The 27,014-nt window shown below is 33.3% G+C and overlaps 1 protein-coding gene across 3 annotated transcripts in view; it reads left to right on the plus strand.

The window, feature by feature from the left end:
* The window catches only part of LOC150105402 (uncharacterized), a 150,205-nt gene that overhangs the window by 72,731 nt on the left and 50,460 nt on the right, over positions 1-27,014 (plus strand). Inside the window, exons 3-8 of one of the 3 annotated variants that reach the window (XM_090394776.1) lie at positions 2,427-2,593; positions 7,476-7,687; positions 10,013-10,090; positions 14,057-14,215; positions 15,964-16,044; positions 22,515-22,666. In XM_090394776.1, the coding sequence (XP_090250902.1) occupies positions 2,427-2,593; positions 7,476-7,687; positions 10,013-10,090; positions 14,057-14,215; positions 15,964-16,044; positions 22,515-22,666 (849 nt within the window). The remainder of the gene's footprint in view (positions 1-2,426; positions 2,594-7,475; positions 7,688-10,012; positions 10,091-14,056; positions 14,216-15,963; positions 16,045-22,514; positions 22,667-27,014) is intronic. The other 2 variants (XM_090394777.1, XM_090394779.1) reach the window with 2 other exon arrangements.

The raw sequence follows: 27,014 nt of genomic DNA on the forward strand, positions 1-27,014 counted from the left end.
GGACGAGATTGAAATATTCCTCTTCTGTATGAAGATTACCACAGGTAAGAGCTGCCGTTTCCCGAGTCAAACTGATTAATTTAGTGTTGACTGGGCATTCCAAGTAGACATGCCGGACCGTTCCTAATTGGTAGCAGAAGAGGCAGTTATCTGAGACGTTTGAGTTAAATTTTCGTAATATAGTAGGAGTAGGTAATATATTATGCCACATTCTCCACTGAATATCTGCGTCAGGTTTGATGGCTCTTGTGCGATATGGTAGATCCCATTGAAATAGTGTTTGATCAGATGATGCAGGATTTTCCATCAAAGTGCTTTGGTTTGACTGTTGTGTTAGGGTGCTGTAGATCTTGTTGGTGTTGCTGGGTGTAAGTTTCTCCCATGAGTTATTGGTTTTTATCAGAAAGATAGGCGCCAAAACTTCTGAGTTTGGAGGAATAAGCCCCACTTCTGTTATGCTATCAGGCATAGCGGCTTGAAAAGCGGCCTTTACGGTGTCTATCTGCTCAGACTCATTCCCATATTCCAGGTTTTCGAGCGAATTTGGAAAGCGCCAGGTGAGGCTTGGAGAAAGAATGTCACCCAAGATCCTCACGTTTCGCCAGCTCCATGGAGGAAAGAAAAATTCTTTCTGAGTGATCTAGATAGATATTTTTTTTTATTGTAAACATAACAATCTTATATACAGGATTAACCGGTTTTTGGTTCTCTGCAGTCAGACAGAGAGGTTACATGCTCATACTCTTGTTGAGGTATGTTACATCGAAGTCACTTATAAGGCTAATTACATTTTTTTTTAAATTTTTTTTAAAATAAATTAAAGCCATTAAGAGTTATTTTAACATGATAACATAAGATCTTATTTTAACATAAGAGCATAAATGTGGAAGATCATAGAAGTTACTATTGCACAATATTATAGATAGATAGATAGATAGAGAGAGAGAGAGAGAGATAGAGAGAGATTTCACGGTTCTTGAGTCATTTCTCAAAACTGGCAATGTTATGTTCAGTATTACATTAATTTGTATTCATTTTTTTTTCATCAGTATCATATGAAGGTATGTGCTTTATAAATTGATGTAATTAATCCCATATATTTTTACACTATTTCCAACTTTTTCTTCAAATATGGCAACGTAAATCCTTAGCAGTTCACATGAATTCTCTTCTTACCTGTTTCCTTTCCAAAATTTTCAATTAGAAACAAGGTATAAACATGGTATTTTAATTCGACAAAAGTTGTCATTCATTTCTTCATTTTCAGTAAAAATTATCAGAAAATTTAGTTTTTCATTACTGAAATATTAAACGAAAGTTGACTGTAATGATTACACACACGAGCAGGACATTTTTCTATACTTATACTGTTCGTATATGTTTAATGTTCATCTGAAGTTCAAGTATTCCTTTCTCATTAGCATTCCTTTTTCGTTCACGTATTCTTTGGATGTTTTCTTTCACATTATCTATAATGCTGTCTACCTTTTTCTACATAGCACCTTGTGTATGCTCTCTGCTGTTTTCAAAATCAGTTCACTTCTTAATCTTCTTATGACTGTTTTTAGCTGTATTCTTCTCACGAGAAAAACAAGTAGGAGTGGATCTAGACTTGCTTCTAAATAACGAAAAGCAAATGAGAAATAATTATTAGCTCTTTTATCATTTCATGTTGTTTTAATGCAGTTCATTTTATTATTTTTTTTCGAATGGAGTTTAGTTCATATTTTAATTGTTTGCCTCTATAAATTCAAGATTATTATAATTTTTAAAAAATGAAGGATCAGAAAATGTAGCTCCCATTTCTGTGTATAATCGCATATTTTAGTGCAAAATATATTTAGTTTGGTTGACATAATGCAATACCAATTGTTAATTAACTTAACTCCCATCCTTAAAATAAATACGAGAGGTGTGGGAAAGTTATTTTTTCGGGAAAAGAAAAAATGACTTCCGTGCCTCTGTTCTAGCCGTCTATAAAGGAAAGAATAATAAAGAAAAGTCTCTGTTGAAATTTCATTAAAATGGTTAAAAATATTTCACGAAAAGAATAAAATTATCAGAAAGAGTTTTGGTGATAACATACTAAAAGAAAAGAAAAGAAATTAAGGTGATCAGCGATAAACGAAGAACTTTAAGAATCTTAAGTACAATTGTGCAGAAAAAACAGGAAGAAGGAAAAAAAGAACGAAACAAGAGGCCGACCGAGGAGTGAATTTTGTGTTTCGTAGAAATGATGTGACAGGTGTTACTTAAGAGCAATTCGTTTCCGCTTCCTTTATATCAAAGTGGAAACCATGAAGTGATTCTTGTGTTGGCCCTATTTATTGATATAATCCAAACCACTATACTACCATGTAAGTGAATTTCGTAGATAATAACAATAAAAGGGGAACATGTGCTTTCTGTATTTTTTTCTAATTTAGGTTAATGAATATCATTGCTCTGTATGTGCCAGGGCTAGAGGAGGCTGATCGAGTGCTTCGGAGGACGTTGATGCGATACCTGAACTTGTCCTTAGTGCTCGTTTTAAGATCTATAAGTATGGCTGTCAAGAGAAGGTTTCCTACCAAAGAACATCTAATAGAAGCAGGTAAAGTATTGTTTATATCTTACTGTTTTCGTAGCAAATTAAGTATTCATTACTAAATTACTATTCATTACTCCGTATGTGAGCGGAGCAGTTTGCTTTAAAATTACTTCAAACGTTTCATAATTTTAATCGGCTATTTCTTGCCGAGAAGGGGCAGGAAAGCACTGAATTTGATAATCATAATCATAAAAATAATAACAAGGTAAGTAAATTAAAATATAAGAAAAAAAGAGTTGATATGATATGGTGATTCAATCATAAAATTTGCACTTACCAAGGGAGTCACTACTTCCTTGGGGAGAAAAGTAAAGATATGACAAAGGTAATAAAGACAGAAAAGAAAAGTAAGAGAGATGTAGTTCTTGTAGAAACTAATAATTTAAGAAACAACAAATATAATGTGACAGAGGATGTGAAGGTCTGTTTGAAGAAGCGAGAAAGAATTCTAAGAGAGTAGAGTAAAAATTGTAGGTTTGCTACCCACATACGACAGTACTGAGTTGAGAGGACGACAATGATAACAAATGATTCCATGTGTAGGCTGTAGGCTGAAGAAATGGATGCGAGTTTTTAGATGCGTGGAGTGTGTTTCATGACAGGAAAGACTTGCATAAGAGGGACGGACTGCACTTGAATTCATTTGGCACAAAGACCCTGGAACAATTACTTATTGGGATAAAACCTAATGCAGAGAGTCATGGAAACGATCATCAAGGGAGGAATGGAGAAAATGTCTGTGAAAGTTCAGCTATGGTATGCAAACCTGATAAAGATATGAATGGCTTCGAACATAGTTATGCATCTGGCGAAGGGATGTAAATATATGCTTTGGGTTTAGACCTTTTGAATATGTATGGGGAGGGAAAAAGAGAAAGTTCTACAACAAGGTCAAATAGATTGCATATCTAATTATAATACCTGGGTTCTAATGCAAGCTCCGTCCTTTGCCTTTGAGCCCACGTACTGACGTGGGCTTTGAATGTGACCTGGATTAGAATCCCGTCTAGGATGCAAAATACTTTTATAAAGGTTTTTTTTATTTTTTTATTTTATTTCTTATTTTTTTTTAAACCTGAAGATGAATTACTCCATTTTATAACAAAAGGACCGAATTATTCTTTCGGAAAAGTCTAGTTTTATATCCCGCAAAATAGGTAAACCGGCTAGAAGAAGAGCCACTATAATTCAAACACAACAACAACAACAACAACAACAACAACATTTGAATGCCGTCTATAATAGAAGACAGTTTTATAAAGGCATTTCAGCTGAAGCTAAATTAGCAAATCTCATAATCTTAGTAGGGTTTCATCCAGCAAATCATGGCAAAGCAGCTGCATAACAAACTTATTAATCAAACATAATATACAATTCTCATAGTTTCGAATGTCCCAAACCAACGTATGCTTTTTTTCGCGTACAAGTCCCTGCGCATTTGTATAAGAAGAATGCCACGGGACATCTAAAACAGCGGTGTAGCTAGAGCTTTGGCCTCCTGGGGGGGGGGGGGGTTCCTGAGTTTGCCGCCCTCTCAATACACATCAAAAATACTACAAAAAGTCAAAACGACGTATTTTTTTTTGAAGTAAAACTTTAATTCCAAACATTCTAAAATGTTATTTTTCTTTTAGCAAAATCGTCGATGACATTGGCGAAGTCTATTTCATAGTAATCTAGGTAATTCAATCAATTTTCATTTAGAAAAACTCCTCTCACAACTAGCAACACTTACAGTAATTGTGAGGAAAATTCGCAGTAGCATTACAATATTTGGAAATGTGTTCTCGAGACTGTATTTTAGAATTAACTACAAAAGTTCAAAAACGTTCAAAGTGTCGTCCTGGGCGGCCGCCCCCTCTAGCTATGCCTCTGATCTAAAATATCATATTATAGCATCACGTATTCTATTTTGCAAGTCAAAAGGCGTGAAATATATTTCTTATCCTCAAAATAATTTATATCTCGAAGATAATTGTCGTTTGGATCTGCAGAAGATAGTACACGACTGGAGAGCGCTGGATGAGACATTAGATTGTCGTATGTGTGTGTGTCTAATATAAACCTTATTATAAGTGATATTAAAATTGTATCCATTCTGTTTAACTGAAATAATCTACTGATTCTGATTTCCTGAAAATCTGAATCAGTAGGTTATTTCAGTACGTATTTCGTATCAAAATTTGATATGAACCTATCTTGATCTCTCTTTCTCTTTCTCTCAAATTACACACACACACGCACGCGCACGGAGAGTCGACCATTAGATTGAAAGGTCGACTGCAGATCATACTTAACCTTTTTTGTTTCTCGCTAAGTCTATTTAAAATTAACCAATAAAAACAACAAGAACTTTTGAAAATTTCAGAGTTAGTGCTTGAGAAGGCAAACTATTTAGCAGTACTTCATCCAACGTCGGATTGGCTGAATACCTTACTGAATGACTTACTCTTCAACCAACGGGCAGTTGGTTCGCAGTCCACCATGGGCACATGAATTTCTGTAATTTTTTCTGTGTGGGAGATGAATTTGATCGTCTATTCTGATAGTATCACCATACTTACTGGAACCCTGAAGAGGCTTGAAAATGTGTGGACTCGCCCAACTAAGAAAACATACCTTAAGAAGGACAGCTCACATAGCATGTACACTGATGGTAGCAAAATATAAGAAAGCGTCAGCTCCCTTTATAGTTTCTCGATGGTAAACGCATAGCTTAATATTATTCAAATGACATCTCATCTGTTTAAATAATCAAAGAGACACGGTTGCCATTGTCCATTCACTTTTATATCACCAGAAATCAGAATTCAATGCTTCGCAATAAAAGACTGCAGCAATTGATATTGATAGCAGAGTTATTCCATACTTCATATAAAAAGAAACTAAAACTATATCAACAAGCAAGAAATCTGGTACGGATTCTACTCAATAGATATGAAGAGAGAGAGAGAGAGAGAGAGAGAAAGGGAAGGGGAGAGGATTAAACTATTTCGGGTAAAATTGCATATCGTAATAACAGAAAGTGGGGTGCAGATCATTCGAGTATGGAAACTGTTATGTGTTAACATTACTATATAAGCAATGAAAAGTTTTCAAAATCAGCCATAACAAGACTCATAAGAATTAAGTTTTACTATGCGGGTCAAAGAATGGAGAAAGTCTAAAAACAAATCAATAAAAGAAATTTTTGTCAAGTGTGAAAAGCAGATCACATATGAAAGCAGGCACTATATCTTCCGCACTGACTATACTTTTAGCAGAACATGTATCGTCTAATTTTTGAATGTGCGCATCTGACATATCATCACTTCAGGAGACCAGTGGCTAGTTTCAAAACAGTCGTTTCCAAAATTATTATTCAGAATTTTTCAGTTTTGCAATATGATTGATTGATTTTTAGACTGGTTTTCTACACGCCCAAATAACCGTACAAATACATCACTATCTATTGCAGTAGGTTTGATTCACTAAAAAGTTCCCATAAGGAAGAAAGAATGTAGTGATACTGACTAAAGTAAATTCTTTTTTTAATATACAAACAATAACATGAAATGATTATGCATGCATATAATTGTTCCATGTGTGTGTGTGTGTGTAATAAATATCTTTCACATAACATTATTTAATAGAGAATATTAAATTAAGTATTATTATTTAATACTTATCCTTCAAATAATGAAGAATAATTCTCCTCACTCACCTTCTTCAAACCACTTCTAAAATTTCTTTCTTGTTAACTCATAATCTACATTTTACTGAATCAATCCGTTCTTCGTCCGATACATTACAATATTTCTTCTTCCTCTTTAGCTTGCCTCTTTAATATGGTTAATTCAGAGCTCTGATATCGAAACTTCAAATCAAGTATTAAGTCATTTATATTAATCAACCTGAATCCTGTATTAACATATGGAGCAGAGAGATAGACGTGTAAATAAAGTCATTAGAGATAAATTGTCAATAGGTAATTAGTACTGTCATATGTAAACTTTTCATGTAGTACTATCAACATATCCTGCACATGCCTTGAGATCACTTGATTAGAAAAAAAAAAATTGCATTCGAATTATGCTTAACACACGAAGAATCTTTATAAGGCCTTTTTATGTAGTGAGTTAACTAGTTTCATATGGAGGTAAGTAGGGGTTTCTGCTCAGAAATTCGAATTTTTTTTCATCCCGCAAATAACACAAACTAGCCACAAAAAAAAGCTGTATAATATTCTGTTTGTTCTATCTCATAGCCTGCCTTTTGCCATATTCCAATCACTTAACCTTGTATTCAGAATATCTGTAAATAATACAATATAATTCATGTAGTACTATCAACATATCCTGCACATGCCTTGAGATCACTTGATTAGAAAAAAAAAAAATTGCGTTCGAATTATGCTTAACACACGAAGAATCTTTATAAGGCCTTTTCATGTAGTGAGTTAACTAGTTTCATTTGGAGGTAAGTAGGGGTTTCTGCTCAGAAATTCGACAGCTAGTCGCTGTCTACTCAGATTATATTATAAGAATCATTAGGGTCAAAATAGGTGCTGTTTACTTGGATTTTAAGTTAAATTGATTTCATTCAATAGATATATTCAACAGAGTACAGCGTGCACATTTGAAATGGTCTCAAATCTTATCAACTTAAGAGCATTTTGAAAATAACGAAAAACTAACCAAAACATAATTTTCTTTTCTTCTTCTTTTCTTTTCTTCTTCTCCGCCTTCTCTTCCCCTATATATATATATATATATAGCTCTGTACGGTTGGATGATTAACAGTGATATTTGATAAACAGTAATATTTAAATATTTGGTTATTTGATATTAAAAATTTTAAATTTCTTATAGACTTTAAAGTATATTGAAATATCTATCCATTTAAGAAATATACGAAGAAACATTTTTTCACGCCAGTTCTACTCGAACATTCTACCCAGGATTCCTGACGAAGACAGAACTGGAAATGTTTCAATCTGTGCCTTCCACCGAGTTTAACACATTTTGGATTCCATGCACATGGTTTATAAATGTTCTCCGAGAAGCAAGGCAGGAATGTCGCATAACAGATTCTAATGGACTAAAGCTGATTATGGAAGTAAGTATGATTATTAATATCGTAAACCATAAAGGTGAATTAAATTAAAAACTGAATTCGATTTCAGGTCATATAATGGTTCTGCCAAGTTTTTTTTTAAATTATTTCATTTAATTGCTTTATTTTATTTTAATTTATTTTTTGTGGCTTTCTAATGCGCTTCAGTATTTCGAAGTGTCAGTTCACTTAATATTAGTATGAGTGAAACGCGAACGAGTAGAAATTTATTTTAAATTGACGCAGCAGCACTTTAACAAAGTAACTGTAGCTAGTCGCTGTCTACTCAGATTATATTATAAGAATCATTAGGGTCAAAATAGGTGCTGTTTACTTGGATTTTAAGTTAAATTGATTTCATTCAATAGATATATTCAACAGAGTACAGCGTGCACATTTGAAATGGTCTCAAATCCTATCAACTTAAGAGCATTTTGAAAATAACGAAAAACTAACAAAAACATAATTTTCTTTTCTTCTTCTTTTCTTTTCTTCTTCTCCGCCTTCTCTTCCCCAATAAACTTCTACATCGTTTAAAGAGGATTTATTCCAAATTTGGAATGTAACTGTTTCTTCAGTTGATGAAGTTGAAATCCCTTAAAAAATTCAGCCTAACCAGATTAAAATGAAATGGAACCGTAGTAGAATGGCTTTTAGATAGCAATTCAACTTCAGACCGTTCAACTTATTTCGACCATATTTGGATTAGCTCATTTTGAAATTCTTAAAGGTCTTATGAAACATTGAACGCGTTCATGTTAAAATAAAGGAACTGTTGTTATTTGGTAATGTGGGAGATCGATTCCACTTCTCGGAGAAGATGCTGAAGGACGTGACTGTATAGGTTGCATCTTTAACTTGTGCCATATTTTCTATTGAATATTGGGATACTCTTTGTTGGCTCTATTCCGGTAGTGTAAGTCCCAACAGGATGATGTTATTGGGATGAGAAGAGATTTATCTGAGATAATGATTTCTGGCACTCTTCAATCAAGGTGCTCTAAATCTTTTTAACATTTGAGATGTATGATCGCGTCAGTTCATTACTAGTCTTGATGAAAAAGATTTGCACTCGGTATTCTACTACATTGCACTGGGTAGATCAGAGACACTCTTCAGGTGTATACGCTCTGGTATAGCCTCGAAGGACAGATTTAGTTATGTCTGTCTGTTCTGTCAAATTTCAGAGTAAGTTCAGAAAGTGCCATGTGAAGCCCAGAAAAAGAGTCACACAAGACGATCAGGTTTCATTAGTTTGATGCAGGAAAGAAGACCTGTCCCTCTGTAATGGAATTTTTTTACCATGTTGTGGAAGGATTCCATAAGGGATCTCAGGAAGTGAAGCCGACTTCACTGTATACTGAAGATTTAAGTTCTTCCATCTTTAAAGAGCAATTCTGTTGAAATTTGTCACATTTCTTGACACGTCAGCTGTTGTTATTCTTAAAATAGTAAGGGGAAAGAGAGAGAGAGAGAGAGAGAGAGACCTCTAATGGCAGAGATGAAGTTACATTCTGTGGGACGTTTATGTGGCCTATTCTATTTTAAGGATGCCGAGAAAGACTGAGTATGAAACATTGTTATCTTATAATCACTGGATATCAGTGTGCTTTCAGTTGGGAGAAATTCTCCTCTTTGAAGGCTATAACGGTTACATTATTAGTATACGGTAAGAACGCTTAGGATGGGTTGCCTTAAGCAACATATCTTTTATTTATCTTTGTAGAAAAGGGAAAGTGTTGAATTTTAACATCCTAACGGAGTGAATGATACAAAGCAGTAGGCTTTCAAGTAGCTAAATTAGTAAAACTGTTCAATGCGATTGAAAACTTTTTTCTTTATCCAGTATAAAAAGGTTCATGATTTCAAAGTTGTTGTTTTTAGCAACACTTATCATATCCTTAATGAAGTGTATATTATCCTGGACAGATCTTACTGGGATAGAATATTTCAGCTATTTTTCAATTATTTCCTTCAAAGCATGTTTGAACCTGCTAACAGTGATTTTGATATTATTTTGCATTCGGTATTTATAATGGAGACGGGCGCCAATTTTACAGTTTTATGAGGTCACCTGACAGTAATCTTCAAACTTGGCGATAAGTATTTGTTTCGCAAATACCAGTTTGTGGAGTAGCTTGTACCTGTTCTTTCTCTGTGGAGAATCCAGTCGGACTAACATTCAAAATATATTCTGCAATTGCTCTGTGCTTGTAAAACATTTCGTATTTACTAAATAAGACTCAGTGATTAAATAAAACAAATTATTAAAAATTTATCTGATTTTCAAATTAACATTAAAACTCATTTGCTTTTCATTTCATTTAGGAGTTGAATGAATTCAGATCAAAATGTGGTCTACTGTGGGGTTACGACTGGATTAGCATTCCTCTAGTTTATACCCAAGTGAGTGATATCTTCTACAATAATTCTTTTTTTTTTGTCATTTTATGTAAATAATACATTTTCATTTAAATTCTCATTTATTATTAATATTTTACTAAAATAAAGAGCCAAAAGGCTTCAGTTCGGCGATGCAAAATTATATAAATCAAGTGGATATTAAATCCAGCATTATTTCAAAGCCGAATGTAGAAACTATGGAAGTTTCATAAAAAAAAACTTGACCAGAGAGTTTATACGAGAGTTCACTGTCATTTACCAGTTGTCCTAGCGCGGACCATATAGAAGGCATGATCACTTGCCCAAATGTCCATATATTCGCCTTTTATTGGTCCATTTTGATAAGGTTTCACTGGCCTGACAGCTATTTCGAACTGGTTGGTTCTCTTCAGAGACCAGGCAGAAACCTTAAGAGAGTAAAAACTCTCCTTCAGTACTCCGAACTCGAAGTGTCGGAGAGGTGTATCTTCGGCTTCGAAATAATACTGTATTTAATAGCCACTTGATTTAGATTATTAATATTTTTGTTTATTTTGATTCTGCATTTACATTATTCTGAGATTTAAAAATAAAATAAAAGCAAGACAAGTCTAAATGCATCTCGTATTTAAGTCTATTTGTTCAATGAAGATCCATATCCAACGAAGCTCCTAATCTCTGTATTATTTTTCAATGGGGAAATATAGCACTCTATTTCAATATAGAGTGCTATATTGAGACTAATCCTGCCTCATTTCTAACAAACAATGCTTATATACGAGCATATACACTGCTCGTAACTCCGTTATACCATACTTAAGTGAAAAGGATATATTTGCCTTCTTGAAAATAACAGTAATTAAACCCTCCTGACATCCACTGCAGCTATACTGTTTTCAGCTCACTTTTCCCAGATAAAAACCCTTGAAATTTCTGTACCGTTCATGAAAAACAATCAATATGATTAATTATTACTCTCTTTCTAACTCTCTATTTGCAGATTTTAGGGATCTTCCTCATATAGCGGTCATTGGAACCCACATTATTAAGTTCACCACTTTCCTCAAAACCTGTTAGATCTCCAGTATGATTGATTCCACTTTAATTTTCAGTTCATCTATAGTTTAGGACTTCCTGTCGTATTTGCTCTTCCTTCATCTCGATGTTACTTTTATCTGAGAATAAATTAAAAGCCAGAATTACTTACTTTATAGAAACATTTGTTTTGGAACAAAATTTCTAGAATTTGATATATGCTTATATCTGAAGTTATGTTATTTCAGAGCCACTAGCCTGAACACTATTTAAGGTTTAAAACCAAAGGCTGAAGACTAGGCTTTTCTTATATCAGGCATTCTTTGGCTACATTCTAGTTTATTAGCGATATTCTATAGGGTTTCTATTTATTCTACATACAATCAATATTTAGAAATGTGCTTATTGGTTTCTACATATAGAACTTATTTCTAGAACATTCTGTTCCTGGTAGAACCATTATGTATTGAATACAACGTGCAGACGTCTGTCAAACTTCGTTCACTATATATATATATACACTGCTTATAAAGAAGTCAACAGACACCCTCATGGGCAAGGTGCATCGTGCCATGTAACGAGTCACGTGTTTGTAGCCGGTATAAATTGGAAGTATATGATGGTCCCAAGTACGTGCAACTGTGTCCGGGTGAAATAGCTGCTAGAAGAGAACTGACGATGTTTGAAAGACGCGTTGTCATAGGAAGATATGTCGCAGGCCTATTTGTTCGGCAAATTGTTGACAAATTGCGCCATGCCAGGTCAGAAGTACCATAAAGTGGTACGAAGGATAATATGTAAAAACCACCTTTCATCGGTCGAGAAGCTGAATGGGGAGTTCCGGATCAACTGGAACACGAATCTGCACAAAAATATTCAGAAATATTCAAGGTTCACAACATGGGTTCCATAGTAGGACCAATATATGCAAGCCCCACATTGCCCGAACCAATATGTAGCTTCGCCTTCAGGGATGCAAAGGGCGTGTAAAGTGGGATGGAAGCTTTGAAAATGTGTTATGAAGCGACGAATCACGCTCCACCCTATGCTGAGCAGACGGATGAATATGGATGTTGCGGATTCCCGGTCTCTTATTAGAGCATAACCCCAACTACGAAATTCGGAGGTGACTGTGTGATGGTATGGTTCTTTTTTTCCTGGTTTGGCCTCGGACCTTTGTTTGTAGGTCCACGAACATTGAACTCCGAGAGGTATCTGAATAATATTCTGGATAATCCAATGATTCCTACTTTGTGACGTTTCTACGGAACTGACCAGTCTCTTTCAGCAACATAAAGCTGCTGGTGCTGTAACTGCGTGGTTTGTAGACATGAACATCACCACACTTGACTGGCCATCAGAGCCCTGATCTCAACCCTATTGAACATCTGTGGGATGAACTGGGGCGTTTACCAGTACTATACCAGTTTTTAAGTCAGAGATGAACAAATTTCTCATGTTGATGCTCCACAATATTTACAATGAAAACAAAACAAGGGTTAAAAAATGTCGATATCTGTGCATGGCATATAGATGACACTGTAGTTATTCATAAAATAACATAATTTGTAAAAGATAAGTTTACAAATTCTGGTCAGAAGACACACTTGTTTGTCGTCTGCCCCACAACAGTACAGCACCTTATTACATGCCTACAGAAGAATGGTCTAAAATTCCCATTGATCGCTATCGTACGTTTTTGGAAGGTATGTCCCAGAGGATTGCTTCAATCATCGCAGCGAAAGTAGGTCCTAAATCTTATTAAGGTGGACGCCATAGCTGTTTGTTCCTTACACTATGGTGAACGTTGGCGTCTTTCTAACCAGTCTATGTACAGCCACCTTCGATCTCACTATACAAACTCTTCATCTAACTGTGTAACGTCTGTTTCATGTCGTGTTTCCGCCTTTAATATTTCCAGAATTATTTCCAGTTTTTAAGTCAGAGATGAACAAATTTCTCATGTTGATGCTCCACAATAGAATTACCCACAATATTATTATTGTGGGTAATTATAGCGGCACAAGATTAAATAATTGTTAAAGGATTAAAAAGGCGAAAGAAAAGACTTATCTTTGCTTGCTGTTCATGATGCCAGCTGACGGAATGAAGGACGAGACAAAAAAAAAGGATGACTTATACTCGTATGTTGACCGGAAAGAAATTTCAAAAAGTGATTGGAATGATAGAAAAAGAATAGACAGAAAGAAACTATGTTATGAGAGAAGAACAGATAAATAAATGTAAGTAGATCTTTTAACGCCATTTTTTCTTCAAAGGGAATAGAGGAAATCATCTTCAAATTATTTCCTCTATTTCCTCAGCTCTAAATGACTTTGGAAATCGGTAGAAATCTCGTCTCCACCATAGTATAAATCGTTGGTTCTGCATGCTATCTAGGTCAGCTTTACTGGATAAGCACTTGGTTAAATTCTCAGAAGTGTCATTTTCTGAGTAAACGAAGCCGTACTATACTAAAAGGAGATGGGGGCAGGAGTATTCCACAGCGCTTTTTCTTTTTTTTTTGTTTTTTTGTATAACTGAAGCTGAAACTAAGCATATAACTGAAATAAGCTCACAGACGAAGCTGCTACAGTAATAGACTTTTATTATTTATCCTAGCTACAATTTTTTTCATGTCATCTCTGGCAAAAAAAAAAAAAGGGAACACTTCCCACAGTTCGTGAACACCCTATTCCCATATTTTATCCCTGATTTGGAGTTTACAACTTTTCATTTAAACAGTACAACGTATCTCTTTACAGTCATTCTCTTTATGAAAAACTCTCCCTTGGACTGGGAAATATTGGACACTGCTAATCTTCAAATAATATAATTGCAGTATTTTCATCTGTTTAGTTGTCTTTCATATAACGTCTTTGATTATTTAAAAAACGATAACTATTTTATAAACAACATGTGAGATTTGAGTTTCTGAATAATATATATTTTCAGGTTGTGACTATGGCAACTTATGCATTTTTCGTGGCTTGTCTGTTCGGGCGTCAGTATATCAACAGTCCGGATCCTACTATCAAAGCTCAGTTCCATTTTGATTATTATGTTCCGGTGTTCACGATTTTACAACTGATGTTTTACATGGGTCTTCTTAAAGTAAGTGCTTTTCATCACCGCTATGTGATATGCAATGTGTGACGTGAATAAATTGCATGATATAGTTATTAAGGATTTTAATTATGGATCATTAAAATCATCAAACATGATCACTTCAATGTCATTAAATCATGCTCTAACTGTCTAGGTTCTGTCTAGGTTTCTTTTATAACTGCTTTCCTCGTACTTAAGCTGTACGAGGAAAGCAGTTATAAAAGAAATTCTTACTACTGTTATCAAAAAATAGTAAGAATTTCTGGAAAATCAAGTAGCCATTACAAGCAGAACTAATTACATTAGTATAGAAATGAAGTCCCTGAAACACTTGTTATTCGGGAATGTAGTGCAATAAAATATTTAAAATGAAAACAAAACAAGGGATAAAAAAATGTCGAGATCTCTGCACGGCATATAGATGACACTGTAATTATTCATAAAATGACATAATTTGTAGAAAATGAAAGAAACTTGGTAATCTTTATCTCTTTCTTTGCTAATATTTCATTTTCTATGCCTTGAAAATCTCACAACTATCACAACAGACGTTTACTCTCTCACCGATAATAATCGGGTGATATATAAAAATATAAGAAAACAAAATTCAATAATAATTTGTTTATAAAAATGAATTACACATTAATTAGCTAGCTTTGTTCTAACACTAATTTAACACAAGACAACAGGAAAAGGGGAGATGAATTAAAAACTTGTTTCTTGTAGGAAAACCTTTCGGTGCTCTATGAGAACAGCTAACTTACTTTCCATGAAAGCCCTATAAATAAATCTTTCCCTAAATGGTATGTGAATCAAACTCTTTCTAACAAAGCCAGGTTCGTTACATACCGAATAGGCAGATTAATAAGCGAGGGTGTAATAGCACAGGATTTATTTTTAATATGAATTGCTTTATTTTTTTTTAATTAGCAAGTAAATATCTAAATAATATTTAAAACTCTCCTGGAAGGACGCTCATTCATTTAACCCCTTAAGATACGATTTTTCCATGAAATGAACGAACGTATTTTCTATTTACTTATGCATAAGTTATCTGATTTAAAGTATGTTCCATTTCTTCACGCTTCTCAGAAATTCAGTCTCTCTCTCTCTCTCTCTCTCTCTCTCTCTTCTGAGAATAAATAAATCAGTTTGATAGTGTGCACGCAAAATCATAATTTGCTTTTCTTTGGTTATCTTTGCACTATCTCATATAGGTACAACTACTTTAAAGCATGTGTTTTATGCTGGTTTTAGTGAGATAAGTAGCACACATTCACATGGAAAAAAACTTACCTCCTTATCGGGGTGGAATGCAAAAATATTGAAAGATGTTATGGAATAGAGAGCACGTAATGAATAGTTGATTTTGGTTTATTTTTAGGTTCCTTTCTGTCTCTTTAATAATTTAATCTTTAAATTTAAATAATTTAACTTAATTAGTAATAATTGTAACTGAAAGTTATTAAATTTACTATTAAAATTAATGTTTTAATTAATAAATAAACGATTAAATTTTGTTTAATTATTAAAAATAGATTTAATTAAATTTATAATGATTATCTCATGATTGTGAATAGCAAAATGAAACTTTTAATTACACAATTAATTTCAGATAAATCAAAATTTATATTTATTTAAAGCAACTATTAAAATTAAATTTTAATAGTTGTAATGCAATGTAATGCAAACTGTAATTGCAAATTGTAATGCAAACGTTCCATTACAGCAATATTTCATTATTTTCGTTTCAGGTAGCTGAACAACTAATTAATCCTTTTGGTGACGATGATGAAGATTTCGAGCTAAATTGGATTATTGACAGACATATGAAGGTATTCCTACTTTTCAGACATTATTGTTGCTTGCACCTCTTTTCAGATATATGAATAATATAAGAAATGAAAACAACTATTTTATCCAGTGGTAAATATTTGTCCATAAATTACGTAAAGTTCTTGGAGGAGAGGAAAGGTTGCTAATTTTTTGAGCAAATGGGGATGAAATTATGTTACATAACTGGAAACGTTTCTTAACGTTTTTTAACAAACAACAACAAAAAAAACAGGTTCGCTAATTTCTAATATACCTATGAGTAGGTCTTCTGTTCTTTTCATTCTTAATAAATAAATAAATCTAAATTTTTAGACAATTTGACTCTTACCAACACTGAAAAAGAACAAAAATTATTAACGAAAAACAAATTCACAGTAAAGAGCAAAGTTAAATCCACTTATATGTGGTTGACATTTTCGAAAGTTATTAACTATAGGAAACATGTTGGCCATATTTCACCTCCCTTAAAAAACCACATGCAGTTTCCTATACCAGTAGAGATACAAGAAACTATGATAATTAATATTAATGAAAAAATGAAGACATACAGACTTAGATGAATGCAATATTATCTTATCTTCAATATGCATGAGTCTAACATCCCTTGATGTCTGACAGTTTTCACAATTTCCTGCCATTCCTTTCTGTTCGCTGCTTAACTCTTGTAAGATCACTTCATGCCATTCCTTTACATCATCTATCCAGTCATGATGAGTAGATGAAGTAAAGGTGATTGATCATTATGCTCTTTTGTTTATGGTGTTTATTCTATCGAAAATCAATGTTTTGATCTTTCTGCAGTCATCCATCGATGTCCAAAAAGAATTGAGTTTTCTTCTAATTATTTTCGACATTGCATTCTCTTCCTACTTATTTTTGGACGCCTTTTGCATAGCTTATTCTACAAACCTTTCTATAATACGTTCTTTCTAACATCAACTTTCGTCTTACAGCGTCGTTTATCATTACCCGTGTCTCACATAGAGAGCCCTCCTGAATATGTACTACTTTTATAGTACGTTTCGTTTTATATCACGATTCATTGTTTTACTATTCCATACCTTATCCCTTTCCTGTAGGTATGCTTTCAGTTTTGCAACATGAGTTCTGATCTCCCTTTTTACAGTGTGTAAATCGAGCATTACGTTGTTCTCTAGGTACATAAAATGTCTAGCTGCTTCCAGCTAATGTCCTCTGATTTTTTTTCACCATTATCCATTTTTAATCCTCTTATCCCCGAATATCATCGATTTAATTTTTAGTTGTTGTTTTGTTTAATTTTTAGTTCGTTCTTCTTCGCTTTTGGACACCAGTGTATAGCACATTCCTGTTCATTTTGAGTATAGTCCATGCCACTTTCTGATTTATTCTGTCGAATGCTGTTTGAAAGTCAGAAAATATGGATTTATATTTATATTTTCACTTAGAGCTTTCTCCACAGTTAATCTTATCTTAATATTTGGCACACTCTTTCTATCTCTTCTGAAGCTCACTTACTCACATCTAGATTTCTAGATTTTCTTCCATTTCGTTTTATTAACCAGCACAAATACTTTATTCAGGTGACTGTTGTGTAATTTTTGCAGTCCGTTCTGCTTCCATTTTTAGTGTAGTTCGTCGGCATTATCTCACTGATATACTTCATCATCTCCCTAGCAAACGCACCACATTTTTCTAGGTTTCAATTTGAAAAAAGAAAAAAAAAATATATATATATATATATATATATATATAAATTTTTAAATGAAGACGTAGAAAAACACCAGAACGAACTTGCAGCTTTGATAAACTATGAGATGAACTCAGCATCATAATTTTTTCAGGGTAATGCTAACAGTTTAAGCTTACAAATCGAAATTTCTTGGATGAAGTTTAGACATGCGAATCTTATGCCTAAGTTTTCTAAGTTGTTTTCAAAACTAATCCATGTCATTTTTGGAAGTCACTGTAGAATTTTTCCTGAACCCAATTTATAATACGCATTTAACATATTCTGTAATATAATCAAATAAAATAAAGCATTCAAAACAAAAGCACAAAAAGTAGCTCTCATTATTTTCAAAAGAAAAAAAAATGGGGGACGGTGAATACATCAGAACCAGTAATCACCATTATCTATTATTATTATTATTATTATGATTATTATTATTATTATTATTATTATTATTATTATTATTATTATTATTGCAATCCATTCTTTACCTTCTTTTTGCTATCTATTCTTTTATTCGTTCCACCACCACCAACTCTTTCATATTCTGACCATCCTTCTTTCTACCAATACACACTCCGTCGTACATTTATATTCTGAATGTCTTTCCCTTAACTAACCGATGATTGTCTTTCTCTCCACAAACAACTATGTGCCTATCTCAAAGAATTTGCAACTATTAAAATTCATATCCCAGATCCCTTTGCCATCATGTTTTTCTCCACCTCTCGCACTATGATTTAAATAGGGGAGGGGGTGACAAGTATGAGCTTAACAGAAGGAAGCACTTATAGGAACATGATAGGGAAAAAAAAAAAAAAAAAAGCGGTTATTTACTCACTCAGCTTAAATTACCCTCACTACTTAAATTACAGTGCTAAAGGCCAACTATACCTTTTGAGATAAATTATATGAATGTATGCCATTTTGACATTCTATGGACAGATCATTAAGATATAATAAACTAAGGATTTAAACATAAATTTATTATAAATTTTGAATTACTGCTGTAAAGTGCCATAAGAATTTTTTAATTTATTTTATTTTATATTTAGCTTATTAAATGAAATCATTTGATCAATTGATATTTTCTTAGTTGGATATCATATCTCTGTACAAAGCAGAAAGAGTGTCTGATAGTTAAAACCGATCAGTGCGTCACCGAATAGTGAGATTCTCGCCACTACTTCAAAACGTTCAGTATTTGAATCCACTTCATGATATAATTAATACAAACCTTTCAGTATTTTGGTTTCTTACACGCCCTGAAGTTCTAATTATAACACATAATAATACTGTAATTTTGATTACTACTGATAATTTTATTATTAAATAAATTATATATTTTATATTATGAAACTAAAATAATAAATGAATGTTATTCACTTTTTTATATAAAAAGAGTGGTTCACTTGAAGAAGTTGCATAATTATTGCATACTTTTTAGAGCAATTTATTTTGTGATAGTCTGCCATAAAGAGAAAGAGAATCTAACATCCGAAAATAACGTTAGTTAATTTGTGGACACCCCTAGCGGAGAACTATATTTGAAACACAAATGCGACACGCAAAGTGTACTCAAGGAGAGTCCCTATTTTTTCTAGAACTGACGCATTATCCAAAGACGCTATATAATTCGAAGGTTTTTGTTCTATCTTTAGAACAATGAGAATAACGATGAAAATAATGGGCGCGCATATAAAATTTTGTGTAAAAAATTATTTCCTCTTTCAGTTTAACAGTTCTTTTCATCTAATATTTATCTATTTATTTAATAGATAATTTTCAAATTCTTAAGAAGTTCATTTCTATATTTCCCTCGTAACTATTAGGCTACTAATAAGAATGGCAGTATTATAAAGCATTATGACTGAATGCCTTTCTTGAGATCAATAAAACACTAACACCAGACATTATGATCCCGCTTATCTTTTTGTTTTATTTCGTTTTCTGTCTGCAACAGAAAACGAATGTCATTTTAGCAAAGAAGCTAAATCATTATTATTAAGTATATAAATCATTATAATGCAATATATGCTTTACAGATTTAACACATATATTGCATTATAACTACATTAACTAAAACTACATTAACGCAACCAGACTAAAAATAAATGCCCAAGGATACACTGAGGAAATTAAAATAACCAAAGGAATGATGCGAGGAAAAGACTGTCTTATTTAACTTAGTAATAGATGAAATAAAAACAATAGAAAACAAAATGGAAAGATGTGCAATACAAATTTAAAATGAAAAACTAAAAATGAATAATATTTTAATATCATGATTATATCATTTTAGTAAAATAATATAATCATTATTTTAAATTTTAGTGATATCAAATTTTAGTTACAAAGATATTGTAAATACATTAAATAACGCAACAGAAGAGAAAAACATGAAGATATCAAGAAAAATAAAAGAAGAAAGCTGTGTACCACATTGATGGAACGGTACTTCAAGAGATTGATGAGGCTAGGGACTTGGGGGTATTAGTGGAGAGGGAATTGAAGTTCAGAGGACACATTGCTAAGGTGTCCAAGATTGCACATAGGATTACTTGGTTATTGAAGAACACACTAACATCTAGAGATAAAGAGGTTATTATTCCTCTTTATAAGACGTTGATACTTCCACATTTGGATTACTGTCCTCAAGTCTGGTCGCCTAGATTCCTTGGAGATGAGGAATTGGTGGAGAAGGCTCAGAGGAGAGTGACTGAGTTGGTGAGTGGTGTAAAAAATGCTCCCTACATTGATAGATTGAGAGCTTGTGAATTACAGAGGTTGGTTGATAGGCGGAGAAGAAAAGATATGATAGAAACATTTAAATTACTTAAAGGTTTTTATAAGATTGATGCAGGGGAAATGTTTCAGCTGTGTGATAGTGATGGAAGAACAAGAGGTCATCCCTGGAAATTAAGGAAAAGTGTGGTTAACAAGGGTGTGAGAACTAGATTTTTTGCTTGGAGAGTGGTGAATGAATGGAATGCATTGCCTAACTCAGTTGTGAGTGCTTCGTCTGTAAATGAGTTCAAGAAGAGGTATGATAGATATTGTTTTGATAGCTTGGGTCTCCTGCGATGAGTCTTCTCCATGGAGATACCCATATATATAATAATAATAATTCACAAGATAAATTTGATATGAAACAAAAATTTATCCAACAACGTAAAATAGATAAAATAGTTAGGAATAGAATTAAATATGTACCTATAGCATTACACGAAGCTAAGTGCAAGATTAAACAGTAAAGGATATTAAAATAACTGGGTCATATCCAAGAATAAGATCAAATAATGAAACAAAAAAATAAGAATGAATAAGAAAATATGAGCGAATAAGAAGAATGAATGAATAATAATAAGAATGAATGAATATAAAGAAGAATGAATTACCAATATGATATTATAAATATACATGTCACATATGTAACAGAAATATGCAAAAGTGCAAAATTATAAAAATAAAAAGACCAAAAGAAAACTCTATAATAGTGATTCTAACATTACCTAACCCCATGAACCTTAATGACCTTCTTAAATAATGTAAGGCACCGCTCTTTCTTACGTATGACATCAATACTATTCCAATAGAAATCATAGAAATCACTGTATAAATGTAGAAAAGGAAGGAAGCAATAGGGTGTTTACACAAATATTGATAAGTGGTAGAATAGTGATGTAGTGGGGTTGTGTCCAGCATATTTTTGCCACACACATAAAATGTTCGAATCTGAAAGTGGTTACGTTACATGATCAGCTCTTCTTGCTTCCTGTGTTTGTTCTGATAAAAGACCACACGAAACAAAGAGTTGAATATCTACAAGCATTCTAGCATTGTAGTGTTCCTCCCCAGTCGTATATTCCCAAGTTTTTATTAGGTTAGCGTTCCTGAAAGGATTCCAGTTTCTCTCAAAGGAATAAATGTTTATTTTATTTTACTAATGGTTTTATATTGATACTATCTTTTGATACTATCTCGAATTCAGGGAGAAAATTCTAAATAAACAGTGACAGGTCACATTTTGAGGGACCACATTGTAATTTTCAGTTATGTTTCTCTATATACTGTATATATATATTAAAGTTGGAGATCATACATTCTTGAATGTACGACCTCCAATTTTATTCTACTGACCGTTCAGATCAGTTCTGATCTGAACGGTTAGTAGAATAAAAAAAAAAAAATTAAAAATTGAAATAACTTCGTAACTGTTCAGCATATATTTGACTCATGTTTATATGAAATAACTTGAGGTTTTTAATACAAAAAATATGCCTAAAATCCATTTTTAAATACCATCATAATTCACAAGTGTGCCATCTTTTAATTCTATTTCTAAACAAAGTCGAAAAAATGTTAAAAAAAACTGCTGTTGCAATTCAAATATGACACTTTTTGGAAGGGATGTATAACCTTTTGGGAGAATCTCTCTCTTATATAATTCATCCTTAATAGGTGTGTTCGAATTTTAGATGTCAGTTCAAAAAAATAAAAAACATGATGGATTGACAGAACTCAGATGTGAACTCAAGCAGGAGAAATGTGATGCTGTTAATTAGTATAACAGAAAATTACATAAATAAACGATACTTACAATACATTTCTATATAATCAAATAATAGTCTGTAAATAGGGTGTAATAGTCTATAAATCAAGCCTGTTTATCATTTATAATTTGCATTGTTTTTGTACTGTAAAAATATCTGAATAATCAGTGAAAGTAGATATTTTTCTTCTTAAATCATTTTACAGGTGTCATATCTCGGCGTTGATACTTTAAATGGTGCACCTCCGCCTTTAACAAAGGATTCGTACTATGATGATCTTGATGTTAAAATTCCTTACACAGAAGCTTCCCGAAGCTACAAAAAGAAAACGTATAGAGGATCCGTGGCATACATGCAGTAAGCATTGAAAAGCCGCTTTCTAAGATTAGCTATGCATTTTTCATTTAATGTTTTTGATATTTAATTCATTAAAAAAAATGTGTACTATACAATTTGCCGGCCTGATTGCCAAGTTATTTGCGTACCTGCTATCCATCCAACAGGTAACGGCCTGCCGTTTTCGTAAATGTTTGTGATTGTCTTTAGACTGGAGATGAATTTCATCGCCCGGGACCACTGGCCCGCTTATCGAAGTTCGAAGTGGTTTGAAAAGGTTCATTTTTGGTTTCTAAAGCAGGACTATCTGAATATTAATTACAAAAAAATATAAAACTGATAAATATGTTTTATTTATTTTATTTTATTTTTTATTTTTAGTTTAATTGAATAAAATAGGATGTGTTTTTTAGGATGAAAAAAGTTAATATTCATATTTTATTTTTATTCAAAAAAATAAACTTTGAGCAAAACCAATGCGTTTGAAGATGTATTTTTATAATATTGAATAAACTTTTGTATAAAAATTTGTTGCAGTTGAAAATGTTCTTTCAGAGTTTGTTGATCATTAACTGAATCATTAACAAAGAAGGTAAAATTTTTAGAAGTTTTCTATTCTTTTCTTCTTTGTATTTTTAATAAGACAAATTCTTCGTTCAACTTATCTATCTATGAGAGTGGAAATCTAAATGAATTTTTTCACCCTTTAAAATTTGTTTCAACTTCCATCGTTAATATATTTTTTCTACATTAGCATTAGAAATATTTTGATTCGAATTTTTCTGGAATTTTCATTAGTAATCCGTTTTGGCGGTATATCAGCGTTTGTTCGACATTTCTGCGCTCTTTTATGGATATTTCTATTTTAAGTAACAGTTCTCGGTTTAAGTTATATTCATTTTCCCTCGACTATGTTGACATGAAATTTAATGCCAAATCACTTATGGCTTAATTTTATTAACTTTCATTTTAAATGGCAATGAAATTTTTATATAGTCGACTGAGAATGTGTTACAATTTTAAAAGAGAAATAAGGTAAGATGTTTTCTAGATTAAATTCAATAATATTTGTAGTGTTAAATTTGTAGATATGATGAAAGGCAGAGCATGATTAACAAAAGTAAGCAACATATAAAGACAGAAAGCAGAAAAAGAACTATTGTTATGAATATAAAGTGATCGCATAGCAAACCTTAAGTTCGTAGTAGTTTAGCTATACATTCCTCCAGAAAAGGAAAACATTCAACTCAGTCTGGTAGTCCTAGAACCCTAGCACGTTACAGTAATCACCGAGAGCAGTGTCAGATGTGTACCTTTCATGATTTTCAATTAGCCTTACGTCATCAATAAAAAAAAAAAAGAAATTGTAAATAATTATCAAAACGTGAAACTACTCTCATACTTCATGTGGATAGTTTTGTCGTGTTCAGATACTGGTTATCATGAGTGTTCCTCTGATTGGGACGTAGAAATAACAGTTTAGCTGAACGTGACTCCTAATAAAACACAATATTCTATGAACTGGACTGGCTTTCCATTGGAATAATGTAATGCACAGATTGTCAAATATACTTTCAACTTCTTCTCCTCCTTCTTCAATTCAAGGAGTTTGGCAAATTCTTCTCCTTCTTCTATTCAAGAATAAACAGGCAAATGCATCAGATGTCTTTTCTGATACATTTGCAAATTCAGAACTCTTGGGCCAAACTTTAAAGGGTGATAGAACACACCTAAACAAGCACTTTTCGTCATACAATGCGTGGTCCGAACTCAAGTGGTGAAGCGCTAGTGTTAGCAACTACTGTGTCAGGAAGTGAAGAAACACAAGAATGACAGAGGAGATTTGAAACAATTGCAGAAATTACAGAACATAAAGAATTTTATTGAACAAATTACAGAAACTGCTCAAAAGAGCGACCACCAATGTTAATGCAGGCTTCACACCTTCGACGTAGTGATTAGGATACATTGGCGAAAACACCAGGCATTTCTCGTACAGCGGTTATAGAAATCCTGACAATAAGGTCCTCATTGAAATCGATGGGGGCTATCGTAGATCAGACTTTTCATATGGCCCCCATAGGAAAAAGTCCAGCCATGAGAGATCGAGCGATCGTGGCGGCCAAGCGATGGGACCATTCCGACCAATCCATCGTTCCTGGAAATGTTGCATCCAAGGCGTTCCGAACATCTACGCTGAAATGGGGTGGCGCACCGTCGTGTTGGAACCACATATGTGTTTCAATGTTTGCTGGAACAGGGTTCAGTAATTCTGGCAAGACCTCTTGTAAAAATACGAGGTACGTTCTCCCATTCAGTCGTGCTGGCAGAAGGTAATGGCTAATCAAATGGACATGTAGGTTTCCAGCCCAAACATTTATGGAGAAACGCCACTGGTACGAATGTGGACGTGTGGCGTGCGGATTTCTGCTCGCCCACACATGATAATTGTGGGCATTAAAAATGCCCTCACGTTTAAAGGTGCATTCGTCAGTGAATAAGACATGTGCATCAAAATCCAGCTGCACTGCAGTCTGCTTCAGGAACCACTGTGCAAAATCCTCACGAAGCCTAATCTTCAGGTATCATCCTAATCTTCCTATAATCCTATCATTCTATAATCTTCAGATGTGCACCCTCTGTGCATGGCAGGGGTGTATTCGTTTGTCTCGTAGAACTAGCCACACCGTCGATTGGGGCACATGTACGGCATGGGAAATTGCTCGCGTGCTACATCGGGACGATCTGCAACCCTACGTAGAATTTCCTCTGTAACACGTGGCGTTCTCACACTGCTTGCACGCCTTGTATCCTGCATGCCGCTGAAAAAGGAGCCCATTTCGCAAAAATACCGGTGCAATCGCTGAAAGGTTTTACGATCAGGCACGCATCTGGTCGGAAAGCGCTCTCAGTACAGTCTTGGGGCTTCCCTCGCATTCCCGTCCGCAGTTCCGTAAATGAAATGCATGTCAGCCTTCTCCTGATTTGTGAAGAATCGATCCTTTTTTCACTCCATGATAGAAATAACGATGACTGCTTATAAGCGCTTGTAAGTGTTTACTGGAAAGCACTCTCTAGCGCTTCACCGCTTGAGTTCGGACCATTGCATGACGAAAAGTACTTGTTTAGGTGTGTTCTATCACCCCTTAAAGTTTGGCCCAAGAGTTCTGAATCACCCTGTACATTCCTCGATCTTTTCATTTATGTCGTAAATATCTAATTCTTTTCTTATGTCTTCATTTCTTCTTATATGGTCCAATTTTGTGCATCCTTTGATTGCTGTTAAAAATCTCAATTCTGCAGCTTGTATTTTACTTTCATCTTTCTTTTTACCAGTCCATGTTTCTGAACTATATAACAGAGTGAGAGTGGCCATTATTTCATAAAATTTTAGTGGACTTTTTCGACGTTTTTTTTATTCAGTGTCCTTTTAATTGTTCAACAGATTTTCTGAAATTTCTTTATTTTTTTATCTATGTCTTTATATTTCAGATATGTTATTATGCAGTCTAATAATTAAACTGTGTCATCTCTTCTATTAATTTATTTTCTATATCTAAGATCATCTCGACGTTTAAATGTCATGACTTTTTGCCGTCTTTTGTGACATTTTTAAATTGTATTGTTGGCTTATTTTGTTTAATTCGTCAACTGATTTTCGAAGGTCATCTTCATTGTCTTGTAATATAATCTGATCATCTGCATACAGCATTGTATTGATAATAGTTCTCCTGGTTAACTGAATACCTTGTTTTGTTGTTGTTTTCCATATTTTAATTATCTGGTCAATATATATATTGGATAGAGTTGGAGATAAGCTACATCGCTGTCTGACCTTGATTTATTTCAATCTCTTCTGTTACTTTATTACCTACCTGAACTGTATTTTTATATCTTTATATAAACTCTGTATAGTTTGTACCAAATGTAATGGATATCCTTGTTTTTGTTTTTTGTTTTTTCATTGTGTTCCATACTTTTTCTCTGTATATTCTATCAAAAGCTTTCTTATAATCCATAAAGGCTATTTGAGTCTCTATATTCGTCTTTCTTCAATAATATCATGTATAGACATAAATATTGTCTATACATGATCTTCCATGTCTGAAACCATTTTATTCTCCTGAGAGTAGATTGTTTACAATATTTCCAAGTCTTTTATTCAGGATTTTACTGTAATTTTTAACCTGTATTTAACAACGTGATTCCTCTGTAATTTCCACAATCATCTTTGTCTCCTTTCTTAAAATAGATATAACCTTATCTTTGAACCAATCTAATGGAACCTTACATTTCTTCCGACAGTGATTTATTTATTTTAAGAATCTGTAATGTAAATATTCTCCGTCATATTTTCAAAGCTCTGCAT

The sequence above is a fragment of the Typopeltis vanoorti genome, chromosome 6, assembly GCF_054136105.1.
Source record: "Typopeltis vanoorti isolate ZY-2024b chromosome 6, IOZ_Tvanoo_1.0, whole genome shotgun sequence".
Classification (NCBI taxonomy): Eukaryota; Metazoa; Arthropoda; class Arachnida; order Uropygi; family Thelyphonidae; genus Typopeltis; species Typopeltis vanoorti.